General features: G+C 37.5%; 1 protein-coding gene across 1 annotated transcript in view; it reads right to left on the bottom strand.

Annotated features, from left to right (window-relative positions):
• GALNT5 (polypeptide N-acetylgalactosaminyltransferase 5) overlaps positions 1-20,869 on the bottom strand; it is a 50,074-nt gene that overhangs the window by 24,066 nt on the left and 5,139 nt on the right. Inside the window, 3 exon segments of the mRNA XM_079131764.1 lie at positions 7,683-7,802; positions 9,335-9,491; positions 9,493-9,505. Coding sequence (XP_078987890.1) covers positions 7,683-7,802; positions 9,335-9,491; positions 9,493-9,505 — 290 coding nt within the window.

Below are 20,869 nucleotides of genomic sequence, written 5' to 3'. Positions count from 1 at the left end.
GGAAATGAACAGACACTTCACAGAAGAAGATCTACAAGCAATCAACAAACATATGGAAAAATGTTCACCATCTTTAGTAATAAGAGAAATGCAAATCAAAACTACACTAAGATTCCATCTCACCCCAATTAGAATAATGATTATCAAGAATACAAGCAACAATAGGTGTTGGAGAGGATGTGGGGAAAAAGGTATACTCATACATTGTTGGTGGGGCTGCAAATTAGTGCAGCCACTCTGGAAAGCAGTGTGGAGATTCCTTAGAAAACTTGGAATGGACCTACCATTTGACTCAGCTATCCCACTCCTCGGCCTATACCCAAAGGACTTAAAATCAGCATACTACAGAGATACAGCCACATCAATGTTCATAGCTGCTCATTTCACAATAGCAAGATTGTGGAACCAACCTAGATGTCCTTCAATTGATGAATGGATAAAGAAACTGTGATATATATATATATATATATATATAATATATATATAATATATATATATACATACACATACACACACACACAATGGAATATTACTCAGGTATAAAGAATAATAAAATTATGGCATTTCCCGGCAAATGGATGAAATTGGAGAATATCATGAGATAAGCCAATCTCATAACACCAAAGACAAATGATCTCGCTGATAAGCGGATGATGACACATAATGGGGGGTGGGAGGGGGATAAGACTGGAGGAAGGAGAGACTGTATAGAGGGAAAAGAAGGGTGGGAGGGGAGGGGGGAAGGAAAAAATAACAGAATGAATCAAACATCATTACCCTATGTAAATGTATGATTACACAAATGGTATGCTGTTACTCCACGTACAAACAGAAACAACATGTATCCCATTTGTTTACAATAAAAATAAATTTAAAAAAATTATTTTAAAAAATTGTTCTTGTCTGGTCTTTTGGTCTCAACAGAAAATTTTTTAAAAAGCTAACTAAATACATTAATTACTTGGTCACCAATGGAATTTTTTTGCATGAAGGTAAAGGGACCAATTTTATCCAGATCTCAGTGAGGAATTCTTGAAAGTCTTTAGATAGCAGCAATTGTTACAGGCAGACACCTCCCCTGTATCTGCTTACTCTTGCATATGGCAGTTACATGTTCCTGATCATGCTCTACGAGTGTTATTTTAGGGCATTTCAGCTTATTTGTTAATGGAACATTATTGTTCGTGATCTGGTCTGAATGTATTTGTATTCCCAAATTCATATGTTGAAATACAACCTCCAAGGCCATGGCATTTAAGAGAGGGAGCCTTGGACAGTCATGAAGAGGCCTCCAGAAGGAACTATTGCCCTCGAAAAAGTGATTCATGGGAACTTGTTAGCGTCCTTTTGCCTTTCAAGCATGTGGAAGACACAGCAACTTTGAAGAAGAGAATGAGACCTAGGCACTGAAATCTGTTGGCAACTTGATCTTGGACTTTTGGGCTTCCGAAACTATGAGCCATAATGTGCACTTACAAAATTACCCCATTTCAGGTATTCTATTACAGTCTGAATACATCCCCTACCCCTCTCCCCTGTTATGGGAAGGCTCACAGTGCTATCTAGATACATAGGGCATGTATGCATAGCTTGCAAGCTCTCTTGGCTAATGGTATAGAATCTGAAAACCACAGTCTCCTTTCACTACCCCTGTTCATGATCAGTTCAGAAACCAGAGTTTAAAGAACTCCTCTAGTACACACCTGTCCTTATCCCCATTGCAGGCTTACAGGGTCAAAGGAGCTTAGATTGACTTTCTTTGTCCCCAGTGACAGCAGGATGTGTCCTCAAATCTTCATTCACTTCCCACCTGGCCCAGCTCATCACATAGATTCTCATTCACTTGTTACTAGAATCTGAGGGAAGCACAAAACAGTCTGAATTTTATATTGTTTTATTGAGGATAGAGGAGACTTCTCCTAGGCAGGAATGCCATTGCTCCACTTTCAGACATTCATTTTAAAATAAGATCTCAGGTCTGTGTTAGATAAGAAAACAAGGAAACTCTGTGCAGGACTTTTAAGTGTGGTGGATAGTGTGTGGACATTATGCACAGTGTCACTGATCCTAAGAGACCCAACAAAATGAGCATGTGATTGAAGTTACACACATTGCTTTTAACTCCAATTCTGCTCTTCCTAACCACACCAGATAAATTGCTTAATTTCTTTAAGCTTACATTATAAGAATGTTTTCTAAGATCTACCAAACACCTAAATTCTTAATAAATGTCTAGTATTCTTTTTTTTTTTTCAATGAACGTTCAAACTCAAGCTTAGAATAATTCTTCTAATCTTGATTAACCTGGCAGGATTTTGGTTTCCTAAAACTAGATCTGAGTAAGAGTAATGCTGGATTGTTTGCAGAAGAGTTTCATTGTAACTTAAAAAGGAATTTTCTTTTTCCTACCCAAAGTTACCCTGTGCCAAATAGTTTTGGCTCCTTATTCAGCATGGACCCTACTACTCTCTACAAACTTATATTTAGTCAGCCAGCATGACATGTTGCTGCCAGCACCAATTAGTGCTGGAGTGTTATGTTCAGGTTTCTTAAGAGATGCGGGTTTGGCTTGCCATTTAATTCTACACAATGACCTAAAAGTGATACTGAGAAAACCACCTGTTTAAATCTGCATCAGAAACAGGTTTGTAGAAGGATGTCCACTGGTGCTTTTCGGGAAATCTTGGAGTTGCCAGGGGTTAGATGTGACATCAAACTTATGCAGTCACTAAAAGTTAGTGACTGTCATTGGAATGTTCACAGCAATGTCAAGAATTTTGCTAAATGAATTGTCATGAAGGAAACAAGAATCTAATCTTTACTTTGACTCTCACTGGTAAGCTCCTGTACTGCATTCCTTCATATGGTGAATGATTCTTAGAGATCCTTGACCCTGGCCAGCCCTTCACATTTTGAAATCCTACTTGGGCTTTTGACCTCCTCATTTGCATCATGCAAGTGATTGGACCCATCTTTTTGCCTGAATCAGACACAGATGACAAGCCCAACAGACCTGGAAACTGAATACAAGTGAGCATTACTTATTGTAAGAGAAGATCATAGTAAGTTCACTGATTATTTTGCAGATGACTCTTTCAGACTTTCAGAGGGACAGATGATACCCTTCTACCAAAATGGGCTGCTTGCCTTCTGTTTCAGCATCTCTTGGATTTCTGATGTCAGCCTTGCTTGCTGCTTCCCTTGTCTTTGAATCCTAACAGGTAAATTTTTAGAGAAGAATGGCTATTAAGGCCTTTCAGATTTTTGACTCAGTTCTTTACCTTTCCTCTCTTTGTTTGGTTAATGTATTCCAGAGAACATTTCTGCCTGATATCTTCGTTGATTTCTGGTTTGCAGGGACTTTTCAGGCCCTGAGCAGTCTCTGGCTCATCCTACCTGTGAGAGTTGGGAAGCACCCAGGGAGCTTAAGTTGGCTCCATAGGCCAGCCAACCCTGATCAACCCTGTCCCTAAATGACATCTTCAGTTAAAGCTGGAATAGGATCCTGAAATACCTTGAATCCCACAGGGGTCACTGCACCTCAGGGAGGTTAGAGGTGTCCTCAGGCAAGGCTGTTTCTAAGCCATCACCTTTCACCTTTCCACTTTTGCCCAACTCTTAAGCATGACCCTCCACTGATGCTGCTCAAAGTGGGGGGTCACAGACCCTGCTATCTATAGGAGATAGGAACAGAAATTGAGAACAAATGTTCTGAAACTTTAAGCAATGTGACAGAGGATTTATTAATTTCTGTTTTATATATATATAAATCTACAGATGCTCAAGTTATTTATATAAAATGGCTGCATTTGCATAAAATGTACTCAAATCTCTCCATATACTTTTAAAATCAACTTTAGATTACTTATGATACCTAATACAATACAAATGAATAAACAGTTGTTATTAGAGTTTAGGAATAATGGCAAGAAAAAAGTCTGTATGTGTTCTGTACACGTGAAATTTTAAAAAAATAATTTCTACCCATGGTTGAATCCATGCACACAGAACCCATAGATATGGAGGAATGACCATATAAATATATACACATATATACATGTATATATGTGTTGTATACCATTAAAAATATATGTATTTGAAAATATATGTTGTATGCCATAAAAAATGGCTCATGTTATACTTCTATTGTTTCATTTCTTTTTAAGGTAATTTATGTTTCTATAATTTACAAAGGGATATTTTGACATATTTTGTGAAGTATCTCTCCACTAGTTTGTGGCAAAGCAATTAAGATACAAATCGTGGTTTTTTTTTTTTTTTTCAGACAGAGATCGGTGACCCCTAGTGAATCATTAAATCAATGTAGTAGGATTGTACAGAATCTTAAAAAAACAAATAATATAGAAAACAGAATGTTCGACTCCATTGCCTATGTCATTTGATGATACACCTACCATAGATATATACGTAAGTATATCTGTACTGGACTGTGATATAAAGTCTCCACAACAAATAATTGTCTAAACAGTTTTGAAATCACTGCACTAAAACTAAGCTAATGCTCTCAATAAATGTTTGAGAAACAAACTTATATTTTTATATTTGGATATGCTAAATTCAATGAAATTGTTTTATGGATTTTAATTGTAACCAATTACAATTTCTTTTAATATAAGTCATCTGAAGACAGCCTCCCATTGTGTAACAGTTTGGACTCATCTGGAGATTACTACTAGCATACTTTCTGCTCCATGCAGGCAGAGAGAAATCTTCTGTATACGTAGCATATTTGTAGCCCTATATTTATCACTTTTTCCACATGGGTACCTAATTTTCATCTTAAACTTACATGGACAAAATCAGAACCCAACTACATTCCAAAACTGGCTCCTCCAGTTATGGCTCCACCCCTCACCAAGTTGTTCAAGGATTTGGTTTTGATTCTTTCCTTTCCTGCTATCACACTTTTTATCCAATTTTAAGTACTATAGGCTCAATGTTCATAATATATTATAATCTGTCCACAATGTATTATGAAACTGACTGCTTCCTCCAGCTGCCCTGGGACCTTCCTGGTCCTGTACAACTGAAACAGTATCCTTACTGGTCTATATCTTTTCTTTCCCTCTAATATCCATTCTGTACATGGTGGCCAGAGTAAACTTTTAAAACGAATCAGAAAATTGAACTCTTCTATTTAATATCCTTCATGGTTTAATATATTACTGAGAATAATATCTACACTTCTTAAATGATGTACAAAGTTTTGCTTTTGCCTTGCAGTCCTGGTTAATCTTTTACCATTCTCCCCCTGGTCAACTCCTGTCAACCTTAATGGATTTCTTTTTTACCTTGAATATGCCAAGCCTCATTCTGCATATGAGCACATTTGTACTTATTATTCTATTACCCTGGGAATATTCTTTGTCCATATCTCAACTTCAAAGTTATCTACTAAAACTATTTCTTTACTATCTTTTTTATCATTCATAGATAATTACTTTCTGAAAGAAATTAAACTTTTACAAATGTAGGCTCTCATTAAGAATCTTAGTTGTCACTGCAATACCAATTTTGGTGTGATATACTTATTACTTGCTTAAATTTTCTACTGAAAAGGGTAGAAGTTTGTTAGCAAATCAATGGGGCTCTAAATTTAGGATCTAGTTGCAAGGAAGTAAAACTCTGGTAAGAAGATCATTGACCATCAGAACACCCTCGACTTTTGGTAGACATTAGTAGGAGGGTCCGAGTGGTGGCTAGCTTCTGGGAGACAGCTGGGGGTGGTATATAAGAGCTCCGACTCTGGAGCCAGGGTGTTTGGGTGCCCACACTGGCTTTACCATAATGAGCTGAGAGAACTTGGGTCAGTTGTAACTCTGTCATACCTCCATTCCCATCTATAAACACATGGTTCCATTATTAGAACCATCAAATCAGTTAATATAGAAAGTATTTAGAATGGTACCTGGAATATAAGATCACCTATTACTACAGGGCACACAGATCTCTCCTTAGAAAGGTGTTAACATGAACCCAAATGTTTGTTGTTATTTCTAGAATTCATTGACAGACAAGATTGACCTGTGCTATTCACTCCCCAACATCCACACACTGAAAAAAGGAAAGGAAAAGAGAATGTATTGCATTTTTGGAAAACAGAAAGAACTATAGGAAGAACAGAGATAGGTCGAAGAAGACCTTTAAGAGTTAAAGATTCTGGCTGGGCATGGTGGCATGCACTTGTTATCCGAGCAGTTTGGAAGGCTGAAGCAGGAGGATTGCAAGTTGAAAGCCAGCCTCAGCAATTTAGGAAGACTTTAAGCAACTTAGTGAGAACCTGTCTCAAAATAAAATACAAAAAAAAAAAAAGGACTGGGTGGGGATTGTAGCTCAGTGATAAAGTGCCTCTGGTTTAATGACCAGAACTCCCCCCACCCCACAAAATGAATTAAAGGTACTGAAGTCTTCACATACTGATGAGATCAGGTCAAAAAGGCTCAGTCCTATAGTGGTTCCTAGTGGTCAAATCTAAGTCAAATTGAGCAATAATAATAATAATTAATAATAATAATAATAATGATGTGAAATATATACATTGAATATTTAAAAGCCACAAATTCATAGTATGGTGATGGGGGATGTAATGGGGGGGGGAAGGTAGGAGAGAAAGAAGGAGGAAGAGAGAAAAAGGGAGGGACAGAGGGAGGGACAGGGAGAGGGCCAGGACAGAGAGATACTTCTTTTTCAAATGACTGTCAGGCAAAACGAGGGGAAGGAATGATAGAAAATGATTTTGCAGCTCTCAGTATAATTGATTCAAGCAAGGATCATCAGTATATGCTGCACCATTGGGTGAAACCTTGTAAAAATTAGCATAAATTAGCATATTCTCATGGCTCAAAGTATTAACCCACAAAACTTTTTATTCCTAAGGGAAATATCTAGCTGTCAACATCTTAACTGTTTTCAAAGTTAGTATCAGCGTCAGTGGGACAATTGGACATTATGTGCTTTTCATTATGAAGCAGTAAGAAGTACATAATTCTTATCACCTAGTAGTAGAATTCTATGTATTGCCCATGCAAAAACATTTAGCCTGTAACATTTAACCTTCTGCACCCTGTAGGTAACCTGAGGAAATAGAAAATTTCAGAACATGGAAAATAGTATCAAACAAATAGCCTGGATTATTTTTTTAAAAAAAACAACACAATATTGTTAGCACAATATATGTCACTGACTATTCTACATTGAGAGACTAAGGAGACCAAATAATAAAGGGTATGAAACTTAATTAGTTCCTGAATTTTAAAAAAATATTTGAGAGCAATGAGAAAATTTGAAAAGAGTATTTACAAGTATTAGGCATTATTTAGGTGTAAAAGTTATGCTTATTTAAGAGAATGTTCTTCAGCAATTTTCACTGAAATATTTAACAGTACAGTGTCATGACGTCTGTAAATTTCTTTTAGAAGGTTCAAAAAAGTTGTGTCTGTGTGTGCATGCGTGTGCACATGTGTGCTCTTCTTTCTGGGTCTGTGTCTGTTTAGTGCATGAAACACATATTCCAAAAGGTTAAAAATTGGTAGAATTGAGTAATGGATATGAGGGAGCTCATTTTATTATTTTTCTGAATTTCCTGTACACCTTGAAAAATATTTTAAATTAAAGCAAAAATATAATAAAAACAAACAAACAAAAAATGAGTAGCTTCTCACCTGTTGCATTCTGTGCTCCTGCCAGCCTGGCTCTTATTAAGCCGTGTCTCTCCTTGAGGTGAAGAATCCGAACTTTTGGAAACTGAGACATGTATTTATCCAAATTATCTTTTAGGTAGTCTATATCAGAGTAAGGACAGACAGGGAAAAGCTTTAATTTTGTAACTGGGTCTGCACTGGAGGGCTTCTGCAATGTCAAATTCTAAAATTATTATGGTCAATTTTACTCCTTGGGTCAAAATTTCATTTTCGGATATTTTCTTGGAAAGTTTCAATATTACAAGCTTTCTCCAACACCGGGGTGAGTTTAGGCAGTATGTGCAAATTGGAAAATTTGCAAAAGAATCTGGTTGGACAGGGGTCAGTTTCCACCACTGCCCTTCCCTGCACAGACATTTCCTCAGTTGGGCCTTTTTAAAATTTTTTTCTTTTTAGATAAGTAATTGGGGTTTCCATCTAAAAGGAACATTTTTGAAGATTTTAAACATATGTTATGTGGCTTGCAGTCACTCCTGTGTATAATGGAGCTATTGACAGCTGTCCCAAGTAGGAATGCCTTCCAGGAATATTTTGCAGCTTACTTTCCTATGAACTTTGTATTATTTTTCTTAAGGAGGACCCTGAGACCTATGTAAGTTTCAGGTCCTCCAAAGTCTCATAAAGGGAGATTTTATTGCTTAGTAACTGGATACTGTTTTCTGTTTACTCTTCAAGGCCACTTTTGAAAGTTTCAATCAGTTTTCCTGTGGCATCTCAATTGCTACTTGAGCTTAGTGTGATTAAGGTGGGAACTCTAAAAAACGGCTCATATCACAGTGACACAAATAAAGGTTAAACTGTTCTAGTAACATTGTCATCTCTTTGCTATTTTCTAAAATTTAATGAAATGGGTTGTGTTTTGGGAATTCATAATGTGACAGTAATTGGGCTCGTGAGATCACTCATATACACAAATCATTTGGAAACTCAAAAGAGTGAAATTCTTCTTTATGATAAACAAAAACAAACATAAAGACCACTGTGCTCTGGTTTTGAACTCTGTTGAAACCACATCTCTCTGGTTCCACTGGAAATATGCCTTCTGTACCTTTAACTGGACAAATGATCTTCCTTGCTTCTGAGGAGAAAGCCATAGGACCTCCATTTCCTTTTTTCCATAGAACTGAATTTTGTTATCACCAATAGGAAAGTATTTTTATGAACATGGGGCACTTACTTTTTAGATTCCATGAATAAAGATCTGTGCAATTCCACCATCTTTGAATCTACATTGTACACAACCTTAGAAAGGAAAAGTTGTACCCCATTTGTGTACAATGAATCAAAATGCAGTCTGTAAAAATTTATAAAAAATAATAAAAAAATAACAAAATAAAAAAAGACCTGTGCAATTGTAGGGAACATTTCAGAACTCTGATATTTCAAAGTGTGCTGCGTGGTAGGGGAATCACAGCTGAGAAGAGCCTGAGGAAGCTAGCTGAACAAAGTCCCAGATGAATTCAGGTCCCATAGATTGTAAACTTATGCCTCCAAGGCTCCACATGAAAGAGTGATTTAGAATTTTATCAAATTAACCTATAATGTTGTTATCCAAATTGCTTTGCCTCCCACCAGATGTTGACATTTCAGAAGAAAATTTGAGGTGTGTGTACCTTTGGTGCTAAAGAAGTCATCCACCAGTAGAATCTCCTTGATAGGGTGTGGAGAGAGGCGGTTGAGGACACTGTGAACGGACCTCAGGAGAGTGGACCACACCTCATCCACAAAGCACATGATCACACTGGTAGTTGGGAGGTTATCGTGAACTAGGTTGCTCTGCACACCTGGGCCAGACATAGAAAGCAAAGCACAGAGAGACATACCAATAAGATCCACAAGTTTTAGAGTCATGATTATCACTGCACCAAAAACACAACCCACACAATAATCTAATTAAACACACAACATATTTACATATAAATAAACAATCATTTTAGCAAGTGCCTTTTCTTGGGGGAAGGAGTACATGCAAAATGAAAGAGTAGCAGCAGAATAACCATTAACCAATAGCAATAGTTGCTGTGAAGAACTAGTCATGCAAGCCAGGAACACTTCCTAGGAAGGCAGGGTGCAGAGAGCGCAGGGGCCATTAATATCTTTCTCAATCTCTTTGTGCCTCAATTTCCTCATCTTTAAAGAGAGGTAATGGTCAAATAAACTAGTGATGGTGGTGCAGAGCTAGCATAGTTCCTGTCACAGGAATTCACTAAATAATAGTCGTTGTGATCGTCATTAAATTATATACCAGAATAGAGCACACCAAGTTTTTTTTCGGGGGGAGGGGCACTCGACCACCAAGCCACATCCCCAGCAGTATTTTGTATTTTATTTAGCGACAAGGTCTCACTGAGTTGCTTAGTGCTTTGCTTTTGCTGAGCCTGGCTTTGAACTTGTGATCCTCCTGCCTCAGCCTCCTGAGCTGCTGGGATTGAAGGAGTGCACCACTGTGTCAGGCCATATCAAGGGTTTCAATGTTGCTAAGTAGTTTATGATTGCCCTTGTTACTGGACATCTGCCAAGTGACAAAAGGAATGTTCTTTCTTCCACTCTGTATGTGAATGCATTTACAGCATGATATTTATGTAGCAAATAATTATGATCTTCTATGTATCTGGAGAGTCCTTGCTCAGACTCTGCTAGAGTAACCATAGTTGAAGTCATGCTGTTGGCATAGACAGGAGAGCAGGCTGACTGGGAGTTGGTGGCTTGCCACTAGTCTTGGGTCTTTTCCATGCTTTTGCAGTTTATACTGCCCCATTGCTGGCATTCTTCTATGTCCCACCTGCTTCTCCTTACAAGAAGGTGCCCAGCGGAGCCTCACAAAGAGCATTTGCCATCCCACTAATACTTCTTATTAATGTAATAATTAATGATGATCATAAATAAATATTATAAACACTGTGCCTCATTTTGATTTAGACTTCTAACCACTGTCATCTCTTCCTCTTTTTATATGAATGACGAAAAGATATATAGAGAGACTAGTTAAGATAATACCAGTAGGTAAATGGCAGAGCTGGGACTGAACCTCTGGTCTAGTCTGGCTCCAGACGTAACCATTCAGAAAGTCTTAAATCTACAATAAAAGCAGCTGGCTGTGGATGTGATATTTGTGAGAACTGATGCTTCTGTTGAATAACGTTACTTTACTTTGGTTATTTTTGATAAACGACAAAGAGGTAAGAGTGATAATCATAATAGAACAAACCACAATGGCATGATACTTTTGATAGGAAAATATTATTGTGTACCTGTAAAATATTAAATATGCACAACAATTGCTTGAGATACATATTATTCTATACTCCTTAAATTAAAAAAAAAATGAAGTGTGAGAAGTAAACGATTCACCTGAAATCATTCATCTAGAATGCAAATGGGAATATGAACAAATAGTTCTCATTTTACTGCTCTATGTTGATTTTTCTGTAGTAAGAGTATGGGTTTGGGAATTAGATGAATACGTGCTCAAATATCAGTTCTCCCTAATTATTGACTTTCAGAAGTTACATAATTTCTTCAAACCTTAATTTGCCAACTATAAGGCAGAGATTTAAAATCTACTCATTGTAAGATTAGATACATGTATTACATAAAACTCACCTGGTACACATGTGACTCACAGCATGCATTCAAGAGATGAGAGGCAAATCCAGCTATGCCCTGTAATGTCAATGGTTTCTCACAAAGGCTGGATATCATAATAACCAACAATGCCTTGGAGAAACATATCTAGCCAGTCCACAACCTCAAAAAATCAATGCAGAATGTTTGCATAGGATCTGGCAATCTGTGTCTTAAAAACATAAATAAAACTAAGTGAAAAACAATAAGGAACAGAATAAGGACTCAAAAGGCATTGATAGGCTAGTTGGGGCACTAAAGTTTTAAGATAAAATTAATCTATCCTCTGTATTGTTTATGACTAATCTTAAAGTTAAACTGAAATTTAATATGCACTGGTGCTGAATTTTCAAGTGGTGTAAAATCAAAAGAACATTTTGACCAGGTTTCTTGACCTAATGATCAGGGATCTATTGTAAACATAAAATAGCAGACTGTCTAAACTAATCTTAACCTTATTCTACACAAAGGATCCATAAATTCTCATTCTGAATAATACAAGATATTCCTGAACTCACTTAAGTGTCATGTTAGTTTCCTGTGGCTGCTGTGACAAATTAATAAAAATTTTGCTTAACAGTTCCTTCCTCAATTCATCTCTGCTCTCCCACATTTCCTAAGGACAGAAAAAAAAAGATACAGGTCATACCTTCAACACTTTGCTTGATACTCTCCTTAGCTAAAATTTTCATCACTTGAAAGTTTTGCTAATTTTCACAGGATAGGCACAATTTATTTAAGCTTGCTGTCACTACCTAACACACATTGCCTTTCCTCCAGTTCCCAATAATGTGTTCCATATTTCCTTTTTGAGTCACAGCAAGAAGCACTTACAAAGTTCATAGTTTTACCAACATGGTTTTATGCCAAAATATGTATTCAGAGATAATAGAAGCTTTCTTACTTCCTTCTGAGCCTACAGAAACAGCATTTTTAGCATCCATATTTCTATCAACAATATCTTCAAGAAAATCTAGACTTTTTCTATTTTGATACTCAAAAGCTTCTGTTTACCTAATACTCAATTATATTTTTTGGCACATAAGATAATATTCAGTCTTTTGCTATGTAAGGTAATAGTAACAGGTCCTAGAAAATAATAAGTAAATATATCTTTGTGGGAGCCATTTTTATCAGTCTGCCTAAAGTATTTAATAATTTAAAGTATAAAATGTGGATTTTTTTTGAGAGAGGACATGTATATTATTTCTCTGAATATATGGATGCTCCCCTTATCCCTCAAACAAAGGTAGGTTAACATAGACTTTACAGAATTTGTTAAAGTAAGCATTCTGTTTCCTCCTCCTCCTCCTCCTCCTCCTCCTCCTCCTCCTCCTCCTCCTCCTCCTCCTCCTCCTTCTTCTTTAGAAATAAAAAAAAACTACCTTTGGATCGTCTTTGAAATTTTTTAATTCATACAATGAAACCTATGAAAAGGTTTCATTGACAATACCAAATTATGAATCATTTTATTAACATTTAATTTTAGAAAAGAAAAAAATTTTAGAAAGGATAAGAATTAAAGGATTGCCAAGTTTTAAAAATTAAAAAAAAAATGTATTTGGTTACATAATTAGCAACAAATGAAGGGCAATTTTGGAACTAGAAAAACTTTAGATTCTGAAAATTCTTTTACAAAGGAAAAAAAATCTCTAATGTAAGAGATCTTTCAGGCCAACTGAAGTTGAGACTGAAGTTTCCGGGTAAGGAAAGGGCAGGGTTACAGAACAATGAAAAAGAGTCTAAGGCATATGCAGGAATGGAGAGTATTCTGAAGAATATTTTAGGGGGAAATGTAGAAAGGAAACAAGTTGGAAGGTAGCTAGGTGGGATTCAGGGCAAATCTATCATCCATGTCCCTTTCCCTCTCCTCAGTAGTGGGGGAGGGACTGAATCCTACTTAAGGGCTTCAGGGAAGGGGTGGATAGAGTTGAGAGTTGACCTTCCCCCAGCCCCAACAAAAAAAAAAAGAGAGAGAGAGAGAGAAGAAAAGAAAAGAAACAAAGACAAAAGACATTAGCAATTGATGAGATTATTAGGGGAGTAAGTTCTCCTTGCCTTGCTCACCTTACAACCTTACGGCAGCAGTTTATGCCTCATTCATTCTCCCCACCACCTCCCCTACCCTTGTATTTCTGGTTCCAAGAGACAGACATCACACTTTCAGTTTTCACCCAACTTTCACTGGCTTTTCCCCTTCAGTCTCCTTATCTCTTACCCCTTGGTAATCTCTGCTTAGCAGATTCTTAGAGCTGGGTCCTGAGCTGTGTTTTCTTCTATGTACTATGTCACTGGATGATCCCCTCCAGGCCCACAGTGTTCAGTGTGATAATGTCTCAAGTTTATATATTTAGTGAGATTTCACCTCTGACTCCAGACTCATATAGCCAACAAACTGCTTGACATCTCCCCTGCATGTCTCACAGGCATCTTGCACACAAAGTGTTTTAATAGGAATTTTCATTTCTCCCCTGTTCATCTACACTTCCCTGTCATCACCAACCATGCTGTGTTATGTAGATGCCATCCGTTCTAGACCTCACCCTCTTCCTGGCTGCAAACAAAAGGCATCTATCAACTTTGTACATAGTTTTTGCCAGAATACACCTCAAATGCAACTTCTTTATACCTCCATGTTCCAACCCTGGTTCTTGAGCTTTCACCATCTTTCTCTAGGATTGCGCTAAAGTCTCCTGATAGAACTCTATTTTCTCTGTTTGCCATATCTTTGCCACTTTTCTTCTTAAATTCTTCAGTCAATCCCTACTGGACAAAGAAAAAAAAAATCCTTCATCATACCCTGAGGTCGCTCTGCCCATCTTCCAACTGGCTGCCATTCCACTCGCACACTTCACCTAGCTTTCTTGGTCCTCTTTAAGGTCTTTAATGATGTTAAATTTCTAACTCTTGTTATTTTCTTAACTGCAGGCACTTTCCCTAGCCTCTTCTTTATGACTGACTTCTTCTGTTCATTTAGCACTAATTTGAATATAACCCCCACAGAGAACTTTCTCTGGCTGCCTTATCAAAAGTTATCTATTCTGTTATTCCCTATTACAGTCACTTGTGCTTCTGTCATAACATTAATTTATCAATTTTCTTTCCTTATGTTTTACATCCTAATTTTACTGAGTATGGGCCAAATCTGCCTCTTTTCACATTACCATAAGCTTCTGGCATGGTTGCACATAATAAATATTTGATAAACATCTATTGAATGGATGAATGAATGGATGGAGATGGAATGAAGTGTAAATTTAAAGCTTACATAGTGGAAGATTAGATATTTCCCTGTGAGATAGGAAAAAATGTTGGTAATGTAAGCTGATAAACTTATGTATAAAGGATGAGAAGCTAAAATACTTTCTAGCTTATACTGGATGGAGGTTATTTGAAAATGGAATAGGGTAGAGGTGGGGAGAATGGAGACTATTGAGGTAGTCACCGTGAACAATGGGAGAAAGTGTTATCCAGGGATTTCCAAGGGCCATTGAGCACTTTCATGAAGTTGGGGATGCTAAAATTGTCAGAATAAAAGTATGTGATTTGCTTTACTGGTGCCTGGCAGCCTAAGTGTAGGATGAGATGAATCAAACTTTTGATTTAATACAAGTTTAGGGGTTATCATAGTGATGAGGCAGAAAGGAAAGGTTGTTGGAGGATTTTGAGGGGGCTGGTAGATGGTGGCTAAATATTCCACTGTGGCTCTGGGTACAGAAAGAGGAAGTAAAGCTAAGAGGAATTTATCAGCCTGAGTGAAGAGAAGGAACAGAAGATAGCAGTTCTTCCTATGACTTCATATCTCTGATTTACAATGTAATTAATGAGAAACACTCATTTCATGTTTTGAACATTTGTCACTGAAAAAAAAAAAAAAAAGTCAGTTCTTAAAAGCAAAGCCCAGCGGCACAAATTCTGTGTTAATCAACAAGACTAGTTATGAAGTTTTGAGTGTTGCTTTATGGTTAAAATTTGGTTGGCTTAGAAGTATCCAGTGACAAATCAAAATACATTAAGAATTAAATAAGTCGATATATATTATAAATCACTAGATTTTTGGTCTGTTTTAGAAGGCAGTTCTAAGAAGTCTAATCCCAGTCAGTCTGAAATTGTAGGTGGGAAAAGAGCAGATATTTGAGAGATTTAGGGAAGGGATCTCCGATGACCATGTGTTTGAACTTTCACTGTCCCTAGTATCTCATAGTGCCTCAATTTCATCATCAGAAATCCGTATGGGTAGATCATGGAGGATTCCATTAGATGATACTATCCCAACAGATAGACTCTTTTCCAATGGGTGACAAACAAGTATTTTGGATGTGTTTAAGGAATCATGTTGCTGAAGGCTTTGGGGAAGATGATATGGTATAGATTTTGTTGGTGCCCTGTAACAGGCAGGATTCAAGAATAGGGAGGAGGGATGTGAAGGAGGAGGTTTCATCTACAAAAGTGCATAATGTGCCTCAGTTTGGGTGACTGAGATAAGAGCCTGATTTCCTATATTACAAACCAGGTTAATCATGTTTTCAGATGTCCAGAAAAACCAGCATGCTTTTTTTTTTCCCCCTGTTTCTTCATAAGCACAATGGGTCAGACCAGAAAGGTCAGATTATTAACTGTTGTATGAAATCATACATACTGACAGGCATCTAGTTTCATCTAGTTTCCATAGGTTCCCCCAAACCATTTTAAGTTCTCCTGCATTGACTTAAATGAAGTAACCTGTCTCTGTGCCTATTTTCCCACTGGAAACTGATTTTCGGCTACATTGTGGGGGAAGAAATTGCAGTTACAGTGAAGTCTAATTTAACGGAAAGATATTTCTGGGTGTAACCTTTTTTGAGGTTAAAAAATCATATTTTTATTTCATATGCCTACTTATTACACAAATTAGGCATTTAGAGTCTACAGGTCTTTTGCTCTATTTAAAAATTAACTGAAATTGCTTTGTTAGGGGGAAGTCTGGGTTTTAATTACTACAGCCAATCCAATTACTACCAACAAATGGGGACTCTAAAGTGGGGAATTTCACCATCCCAAACACAGCTGATACATGAGTATGATAGGAGAGAAAGATATTAGACTTGAGGAAGAAGGCAAGGGACTGTTTTTTGAGTCTTTTTTGACACTGGCTGGATGGTCATGGTCAAGTCACTTACTACCCCTCCCCAGCAACTCACTTTCCTCACTTTGAGAATGAAGGTTATAATACCTATATCACAGAATGAGGATGAAGATTTGAAGAGATAATTGGATGAAAAATACCTTGTAAGCTTCATGGTGAAAAGCCCACATGAGACTCATGATTACCCAGGGTGTGAATACACACATTTTGACTGGGCACCTTGCCCTTTTCCAGGGTAGTTCTTTAATCTGAATCTACCAAATGCTCAATAATTTATGAGGAAACTCAGAAAGGATGTGCTTCACCCTTTTGTCTTCTGTGTGCTGAATGCTCAACCACTAACCTAATTTGAATGCAGCCTATCAAATAAAGAAGGTTTCAAATCAGAAGATTTCTATGAATTTTTCATTTTATTCCAGCAGAGACAAAATGTGTTGCATGGGGTCAAGTCTCAGTCTCCTCAGGTATGACCAGAAGTAAGAATACTTCCTTAACTTGGATTTGCTATTCAACTGCAGTCTCCATCAAGGTATTCAGGGGCCTTCACTCCCGGGAACTGGCATCTTCTGGAGCATCAGGAGAATCTAGGATCCAGCTAAGAAGCTCTGCCTGGAATTATATCGTTTGCTCTTTCTCACATATGTGTGTGTGTGTGTGTGTGTGTGTGTGTGTGCATTTCCCCCCGCAAACTTTAGAGTTACTGGGGCTTCTTTGCTTCTCACTGATAAGAGAGTATAGTGATATAAAAAGTTGCTTTAGTGTTTTGTTCTTCCTAGTGGAGGCTATCCCTGACACTCAATCAAAATCTCCTGGCTTCTAATTGAGAGTATTTAAGTTGTACTCAATGCCCAACTCCCAAAGTCTTGGCCACTGACATCAAGGTTCCTGTGGCAAGTGTATCCAGCAGAGGGATTGAACTCAGGCTTAAGAAAAATAAACCACTAGCATCAACATTCAGCACTTTGACAATAGTCTATTTTGAGCAGGCAGCTGTTAGGGTAAAACTGGAATGGGAGGGAGAAGGCAGGAGGTGGTGTCATGTGATAGAAATAGTCCTGGGTGGAAGGCAGGGCACCTTGGGGGTGGTGCTGTCTCCCCTGTGTGTATGACCTTGGGCAAGTCACTTTCCTCCATATGCCTTCTCTATAACATAAAGGACTACAGAGATCACTTCTGAGTCTTCATGTAGTATTAACAATTGATGATTTTCTGTGCCAAGTTAGCTGTGTCACATACCATTGCCTTAGGTATAAGGAAGAGATCTGTCTTAATTTCTTCCAAAGTCATATGACTATAAGGAAACAAGGAAGGAGGCTTTGTAGCCTGTGGGGAAAGCACTAGAATTAGAAGTTGAGAAATTTTCTTTTGAATCTCAAATCTGCTATTAGGTTTCTGGGACAGCAGATATATCATTTGCTCTTTTACAGTCTCACTTTTCTACCAATAAAACACATGACCCTAAGAGAATCTTTTTCATGATGTTGCTGCAAGGATTGTTTAGAATAAAGGCACATTCACACACATGCACATGTAAAATCCCTGCACACACATCACTGCCTACAATATAAATACACATTTCTTGTGTCTGAGCCTTGGCTGAGGGAGGTGCAGGTGATGACAATAGCTGGGTGGGAGCGACAGTTTGGTGAAATCGAGTTATTACTGAGTGAAAAATCAGAAGATTTCTGGTTGGGGTTCCACCCTGCCACTGTGAGTTGTGAGATCTAGGCCAAGTTACTTTGCTTTTCCCCATGTTTTTCCCCTCATTTGTCAGTCTGGCATACTACAGATTTTTTTCTTCAGAGTGCTCTGAACAACTCCTTTCGTTTTTAAAAGCAAACAACAGAACAGAGCATCTAAACGTTGCTATGTTCTCTGTGCATTTTGACCCTTATGCAAAAAAAAATGTAATTCTCCTCCTGAGAAGTTCTGTTCTGAATGGGTCAGCCACATGAGCCTGACAGGAAGTGGTTTTCTGGGACAAGAGGATCCAGGGCAATATTACATTAAGAATTTGATAAAATTAGGCTCATGGTTAAATTGGGCCCTGGGTTAGATGTGTGAAAAAGCAGTGTGAATAGGTTGAAAGTCCTACATTTACTAATTACTCTCTCTCAGGGGTATTTCTAGGTCTTTGACAGTATTTAGGTAATTGAGCAACTTGAGTTGCTTTAGCATTTCTCACTTTTACATTAATTAGGCACTGTTTAACTGTTTTCTTCCTTAGTAGCATAAGTTTTTTTTTCTTTTTTACATTCTCTCCTCTGATTATCTTTCTCTTTGTTATTCCTCTAGTTGGGGGAAGAATGTGAGAAATAAAAAGTTTCCGAAGGCTCAGTAATGATCTCTTGGCCATATTTAACCTAGCTTCCACCTTTAAACAAAATTTTTCTTTTATTTCTTGCTCTCCCTACATGAATTTTCAGTGAAACAGAGAACTGAGTTGCTCCAACATACACACACATGCTCATGAATGCATGTGTGGATGCATACATATACAAACACACACACATATGTACACACATACACCTATACACTACTGCATTGCTCTCACCCAGGGAGTGAAAGTAGGAAAGAACCCTTTTAAATCTATATTGTGAGATTGTTTTTTCTCTTACACTGATTGGTTCTCAGGGAGATATCACAGCTTCTCTAGTCAATTTCAGAAAATGTTCTCCAATCACTGTCAATCACAAAAGCAGTCTCATTTCACCAATTAAAATATTCATCCCATGTTAAAACAAGGAAAATGAATTTCATTTAACTTTTTTCTCTTGTATTCTGATGGGCTTTTAGGAGCATAAAGTCTTGGTGCATACACGATCTGTTTATTTTCTTTCTTCTAGCTTTTCCACCTCCTCTTTCTCTTCCTCCTCCAGCAACTCATTAGTTATGTTTTTTGACCCTGGTAGAGTCAAAATTAAGGTTCCAGAAAGTTTTCCTTTCTCCTCAGTAATTTAGGCTGGTTTGTGGCAAAGGCAGTGCTATCTTTTGCTTTTCATACGTGCTGAAAGAAAACTCTCCTTAGCTGTGTATGAAGGAGTCAAATTATTGGTTGATAGTCCCAACTTGGACTAAGAGAATAAAGACCCACTTTAATTGCTTCATTGAGGAGCTTGCCAGAGTTCTGTAGGGAATGTGGAGCATTAAGCTAGGTGATCCAGTAACATTATGATGCAGCAGTTGTAGATGAGTGTACCATACTTATTGTACTTTAAAACTAAATGTTGGCAGCAAACATCTTTTGTGTGCGTATGTGTCCCATTTTTCTCTAAATTCAGATTCAGGAAGTCCACTCTTAAAAAAAGTCCATTTGTGGAATCCCATGTTGACCATCGCTACAGGCCAGGAGACAGGCTTTTCCAAGTAGAACTGTCCCATGTTTTTCATGGATAGGTGGATATTTCAGCAAATGTGTGTGTGTGTGTGTGTGTGTGTGTGTGTGTTGTTGTTGTGTGTTGATTATTGCTGATGGAAACAAACTTCAATAATTAAGAGGACTATCATTTTATTAGAAAGGATTAAATATGGGACTTTCAAATGACTGTCAAGGAATATTTTAAGCATATTTTAAAATAAAAATAGTCTAACTGGGCTCAGTGCCTCACACTTGTAATTCCAGTGACTCAGGAGGCAGAAGGATGGAGAGTTCAAAGTCAGCCTCAGCAACTTAGGGGGGCCCTAAGCAACTAGGTGAGATACTGTCTCTAAATAAGATATGAAAAAGCACTGGGGATGTGGCTTAGTGGTTAAGGATCCTTGGGTTCAAGGCTGGTACCAAAATAAATAAATAAATTTTCTAAGCAAAGATAAAGTTGTGCTGTCCTTACTGACTTGAAACACTCTTATGAACAAAATCGATTTTTTTCTCCCTTAAAATTCAAACATTCAACCTAAAAACCAAAACAACAACAAAATATGAACTAAAGAATAAATGTAACTTCATAAATCATAGTGTTAAACAGGGTTTATTTATGTTATATCAGATAATATATGCTATATATTAAAAGGAATAATTAGGAAGTCATTATTGATTTATAAAATGGCATTGCAAGCTTTACTTGAATTTCTATTTCTCATTTACTCAGAGAAACATACCTTTTAAATCTGCATGGTGCAAATCTGAGTCTTTGGAGTGCATGGCACTGTGTTCAGGGATAAGGGAGTACAACATGAAGTTAAGCGTCGAAGTTTATAATTTTACTAAGAGGGAAATGCTGGAGCCTCTAGTTAGTGAAAACACAACCAAGGGGTTTCAGTAACCAGGAGGGCTGCCTACTATGTTAAGCCTCTTTGGAATTTAGAGGTCACAGTCATGTCATGGTCCAGGTGGAGGTAGACCCCAGATGGACTTCAGGGCATTGTTGAATCAGCATGTATGGAGAGCAAGTGAGGAGGG

The sequence above is a fragment of the Sciurus vulgaris genome, assembly GCF_902686455.1.
Source record: "Sciurus vulgaris genome assembly, chromosome: 3".
NCBI classification, from domain to species: Eukaryota; Metazoa; Chordata; class Mammalia; order Rodentia; family Sciuridae; genus Sciurus; species Sciurus vulgaris.
Note: the sequence above shows the minus strand (reverse complement) of the source record. Positions and strands in the feature narration are given on the sequence as shown.